General features: G+C 40.1%; 1 protein-coding gene across 3 annotated transcripts in view; it reads left to right on the top strand.

Moving 5' to 3' along the window:
- ebf1b (EBF transcription factor 1b) overlaps positions 1-6,000 on the top strand; it is a 136,603-nt gene continuing 130,603 nt past the window's right edge. For all 3 annotated transcript variants that reach the window (XM_058758318.1, XM_058758319.1, XM_058758317.1), the window contains exons 1-4: positions 1-584; positions 1,059-1,215; positions 2,093-2,156; positions 3,274-3,329. In XM_058758318.1, coding sequence (XP_058614301.1) covers positions 451-584; positions 1,059-1,215; positions 2,093-2,156; positions 3,274-3,329 — 411 coding nt within the window. In that variant the 5' untranslated portion in view covers positions 1-450. The remainder of the gene's footprint in view (positions 585-1,058; positions 1,216-2,092; positions 2,157-3,273; positions 3,330-6,000) is intronic.

The following is a 6,000-nucleotide window of genomic DNA, read 5'->3' as shown; positions in this document are numbered from 1 at the left end:
TTTCCCTCTCATAGTCAAAGGAAGGATTGATTCCTTTGGGAAGAGACACAAATCACTTCAATTTGATCAAGAGGGCTAAGGATACAGCCTCCTCTTGATTTAGCCACTTTTGAGTTTCTTTCTTTTTTGTCCTGACAAAGAAAAATCGGAAAAAATAAGAAGACGAGAGGAGAAAAGTTGTTAGGTCATGATGACATTTGATATGAGATCTGCTTGATCGCACCAGCTGCTCCCAGGAAACATTATCGGCAGCACAGAAAAGACGTCTTGCTTTTTGTTTCCACTTTGCGTCTTGGTGACACCGGGATCTGTCCTGGTTTCCAAACTCCTTCCCATCTCTCTCTCTCTTTCTCTCAAGCGCGCGCGCGCTCTCTCTCTCTCTTTTACGCACGGGAGGTGGGCACCTGAGAACACTACCAACGGGAAGAGAGTGCGAAAGATCCCGGTTTCATGTTTGGGATTCAGGAGAGCATCCAAAGGAGTGGGAGTATTTTGAAAGAGGAGCCCATCGGAGCCGGCATGAACGCAGTCCGAACATGGATGCAAGGCGCCGGGGTGCTGGATGCGAACACGGCCGCGCAGAGGTAAGAGACCCCCGGGGCTGCGACTGCGATCACCTCCCACGGAGCGTGGACCGATCGTGCTGCTGGCGTTTGTTTTGAGGAAACTCGATCCGGATTGTGGAGGATTAAGCCTTTGATGCGCTTTGCTTTGTCGTTTAGTGAGCTTTGATGAGTTCCTTTGGATGCAAAGTTTGGGTACTTTGCCAAAGCTCACCTTCTTTTGCATGCAGTCACATCTGGAGGTCCTAAGACCACTGGATTGAACTTGCTGGGGAAATAATAAAAATACTAATTGCCTAATAATAGCCTAATAATAGTTATAATACAAATTACAAATGAATTAAGATTTCGCATATGCACATGTATAGGCATTTTAAATTCTCCAATCAGTGGGACTAGAAATTAAACATCCATTTTATTTCAATAACGCATAGCCTACGTCTAATATCTGAAGGATGTTTTTAACATGGGCCTTTCTGCGTGTCTTCCCCGCAGTGGAGTGGGACTGGCCCGGGCGCACTTCGAGAAACAGCCGCCTTCAAATCTTCGCAAATCCAACTTCTTCCACTTCGTTTTAGCCCTTTATGACCGACAAGGACAGCCGGTGGAAATTGAGAGAACCTCTTTTGTCGGATTTGTGGAAAAAGAGAAGGTGAGTTTACTGAACGAGCTTCTTCAAAAACTGATTTTCAGCACCACGATGTCACCGGAGCACTAAATAGCTACGATCGCATATGCCTTTATATTTTTATTTTTTATTTTTAAAAGTGCATATTATGTGACTAGTAAACAGCGAAATCATGCACATTTGAAAAGCGTTGAAATAACTAACATGTGAATATGGCCTATTGAAATAATATGTGATCAGTGTAATCAAAATGATTGCAATATTACCTTGAAATAAACATTTTAGGAATGAAATCGGATAGTTATTTAAATTAAATAGATATTTAATATGAGCAGTTCTAATACAGATAAATTTAAAATGTAAGATTAAGGTTTAATATGCATTTCTTACATTTATAAATAAAATTCGCGAATAGGTCTGTTAATTTTGCATGCCTTCAAAACTCAATAACCTGTATTTTATTTTTTTTCAGCCGCCTTAACAGAATTTTTCAACCATTTTAATAGAACAAAATTTACATATTTATAAAAATTTTGGTCATGCATTTATATGCATGTAGCATGTAGACAAAATAAAACAATGTTATATAAGTAATATCAGTAATGGCCTAACTTACTATAATGCAATAGCTGTATGCAGTACTTAGTGACATAACATAATACAGCTAAGAATAAATGAATTTGACCTCATACATTAAATTCAATTAATAATACCGTTTTGTTTAGTTATACACACGCTATGGGTTTTTTTTAATTAAAAAAAAAAACAGTATTTGCGCTACAGCTGATTTTATTGAACAGGCCCAAACCATATCATTTTGTGAGCGCAGTAACTTTCCTCCCATTAGTACCTATGTAACGTATGATTTTGAGACCTGTTGTAATATTATTTTCATGCCCAGGAGACTACAGGAGAAAAGACAAACAATGGCATACATTACAGACTGCAACTTCTCTACAGCAACGGTAAGACATGCTCCTATCTGCGCTCGACGCTTGAGTTTGCGCACTTTCATTGATCGTGATTTGCAATTCATTGCACTAAAATAGCAACGGTAGCAGGTGCTGTCATTAGAGATCTCAATTTGACGAAGATTGGCAGTGATTTAAATCAATAATTTAACCGATCGAGACTGTTTCTGTCTGAACAATTAAACGCAATCGGTGATTGACTCCTCGACACCAACTAATTCTCATTTACTTTCTTCAAATCAAAGCATGGCTCTTCACAATGAATCAGTTTGATTTTAAAGCATTAATAATTCACTCAAGGTTTAAATCAATTAGAAACCCATTTCCAACCACGCGATATTAATTGTTAATGTGTTTTTCTTGGAGTGAGTGTGAATTGATCATGTTCATTAGTGTGTAATCTGACAGCCTGTCTATCATTTGTCATCTGGTCAGTTTCTAAATAAACCAGCTGTTAGTTCTGCCACCTCTCAAGCATATTGTGCACAGTGCTTTTCTAAACGTTGCAATCATTTCTGTCATTTTGAGTTTTGATATTATTCATCACTATTTAAATTCAAAGTGGTTGAAAAGCAATGAACTCGTGGCAAGTCGTGACTTTGGCGCCATTTAGATTTTAATTTAAGTAATTAAACTTAAGTATATTCATTTTTAAATGCAATCATGCATCATGTGTTTTCATAAAGAATTAACCATATAAATGAGTATTATTTGCTGTATAATTTAATTAGAAAGTAGTAAATAATCTTTTAATTATGATATGTGACATAGGCAGGTGTGTTCAGTGTTAAAGTGTTTATAATCAGGGTGCTTATACATTTTTCCATCACACAATGTCTTCTCTAAAAAATAATAGTTATTTAGTTCTTTAATATACCTTCCTCTATAAATATAGTATACAAAAGTACTTTGTTTTACATATACAGCATGTATTGTTAATTTAATATGTGGACATATTACAATACAATTAGGCTTGTGTTATTTCAGGAGCATTATGCTTGGTGCAATTACAGTGCATTGCAATGGCCGATTTAGAGATAATGAATGTGAATGTGTTTGTGGAAAATGTAATGAAAAGCACATGCTGATGTCAAGTTTCTGTGTGTTCCAGGCATCAGAACAGAGCAGGATTTTTATGTAAGACTAATTGACTCCATGACTAAACAGGTAAGGGTTCATCTCGTACCGTGCACCACCATCTGCGCATGTCACCAGAGGCTAATTCATACATGTTGGGCCATCAGGACATGCTAAGGGTTGAACTGTTTGTGCCCCGTACAGATGAATCTCACAGCGGAGAGCATGCGTATCTCCCAGGGGCAGTGTCACATTTTTACATGCATCATAGGATGTCCTGTGGCCTCTTTTGGACTTTTTGTGCTCGACGGTTTGAAAGTTTGTTTGGTGTTTAACTGTGCGGCATAGAGTGTATTTTTAGGGCACCCATGCATATTTTCTTTTCTGATTTTTCTTATCTGTTTTTTTTTTTGTTGTTGTTGCTACACTTTGCATAGCCCTTTCTAGCCTTTTGTGAACATGTTTGTGTTGCCGTTGGTGTGGTTCACATGTCATGCTCGGCTGCTTTCTTCTGAACTCTGGCTTGTTTCATTTCTAGTATGTACAATATGGCAGATCTACATTATTAGTGTTGCCTGTTTCCTGTTTCCTGTTTGATTTTATCTGTCACCGAAGACATGTGTGGCCCTGGGCTAGTGTCTGGATGGTTTATAACTAGTGTTTTTTTTTTTTTTTCTGACCTTGGATCAGCCCTAATTAGCATGTCATGGGAATTAGCGATTAGCTTTTGTCAAAGAGAAACATATCCGTGTTTATTAGCCGCCTGCTGCAAACTGAGAAAGGCTCCACGCTAGGCTCTTTACACTTCGCTAACGGTCGCTAACTTACCTGCGGGCGGCAGCTCCCTCTCCCTCCCGCCTAAGTTGCGTGGCGGGAAACATCAAAGCGCATTAAACCCCAGTAGCTGCCACTTTGACAGCGCTAGTCTGGCAGTAGGTAGAAGAGCTGTTGTTTCCTAACTATCTGCTTTGCTGCACTTCGTGGGAGGACATGGCACTTTTGAGCGAAGTGTAGCTAGAGCGCTGTTTATCAGTGTCAAGTTAAAAAATAATCACCCAGACGCCTCGGCTTTCCCCTCACAAATCTTTTGTAGTTGTTTGCCGGCAGTTTTCATGTCAGTCTTCTCGGAATATATTTAGCACTTGTATTCATTATTTTCGCGCAGGTATTACAACACGTGTAATAGAAGTCACAAGGAATGAGATTGCGATCCCCTTTGCTGCCGCATTGTGTGTGAGAAACTTTCAGATGTGAAGACAACCTATGGTTAAATCACTCGCTAAAGGGATCCGCTTAGAACTACACTTAAAGATTGGGGAACATGTGTAACGGCAGTCGGAGGATATCAAATCCTGTTCTCCAACAACAAGACAGCTAGTTACCTTGTAACAGCTCAAAAAGCACCGTAGCGAGTGATATATTTACCGCGCCAAAAGCTCGGTCGGCTGTTGTCTTTGATTTCCTTAGGTGGATGAGATCGAGAGAGAGTTTGGGATCAGATGTGGTTTTGCTCTGGGGCAGTCAGACCTGTTGAGAGGGTGAAATGAGACCTGGATACCGGCTGACCACAGGACAGCTACAGGTGTCTCGGCCCATGTTGCGGCTCGGGCTAAAAACAAGCTTTCAGATTGAAGAGGAGACACTCTTGAGAAGGGAGTGCGGATGTTACTCTGCTGGCAGTCGTTATCGGGTTACAGACGACCTGAGTAATCTTTTGTGATGTTCTATATCCCCGTCGGCCTTCTGTAATCACTCAGAAGCAGTCGTGAGATGCTAGTCATTGGGCTGTGGAGTGAGTTAAGGTGCGACATTTATGAAATTTTGCAGGCCGAAAGGTCTATTGTCTATCGTCAACGAAGTATGACGCACAGCTCACACAGAAAGTCACTTTCAAACCAAGTTGTGACCTTTGCGCGAAATTCCCAATCGCATGGATTCCTGGCTGAATCACTGAACACAGTAACTTTAGAGCGCAACGCTGATTCGAATTTGTTGTGGCTGTGGGAACAAATGCTAATCACAGAGGCTGCTACAGTGTTTCGCAATGCTAGCAAGGCTAAAACACTTACACCCTGTTTATGTTACGGTGGCTAAAACAGCTTTAGCTCGGACTGTAATTAGTGTCCAGATTTGCTGTTATACTGCGGGTACAGAGCTTATTATTCTGTGGCGAGACTGATTTACTCTTGCAACTGTGCAACAGTTGCATGAAAACGCTTGTTATTTTGGTAGTTACTGTCACAGGCAAATTATTAGATTCAGCAGATACCGTAAACATCTCAGTGTTTTACATTTCAAGCTATAGTGCTAATTTACTGCATCTGTTGTTTTAGCAGGGGCCTAGCGGTTAGCATACGTGCTCCGAATCTGACATGCTGAGCTGTAGCGCATTTCTGTTTTGTTTTTCATGCTTTCAACTTGTATTTAACCCAGAATACTTGAGTTTAGGACGGCTGAGGGAAGAATACTTCACATGCTAAGTTTTTAGCATGCTAATTCAAGGAATTTAACACTTAACACTTGAATTAACGTGTGTTAAGTGCAAACCCCGCCCCGCAGTTTTCATTGGTCAACTCAATCACCTGTCAAGAAAAGTTCAGACTTCCTGGATTGAGTTCAGAGTTCAGAAACATCACAAATGGTTCAGATTACAACAAGCAGTAATGTTTTTTTATCGGGATGTGCTATCGATGCTATACCAAGGTCAGTGTTAGGCATTAGTATTTATGTAGACAGTAAATTGACTGTGATTGACGTGACC

This window comes from Onychostoma macrolepis, chromosome 21 (assembly GCF_012432095.1).
Source record: "Onychostoma macrolepis isolate SWU-2019 chromosome 21, ASM1243209v1, whole genome shotgun sequence".
In the NCBI taxonomy this organism is placed as follows: domain Eukaryota; kingdom Metazoa; phylum Chordata; class Actinopteri; order Cypriniformes; family Cyprinidae; genus Onychostoma; species Onychostoma macrolepis.
Note: the sequence above shows the minus strand (reverse complement) of the source record. Positions and strands in the feature narration are given on the sequence as shown.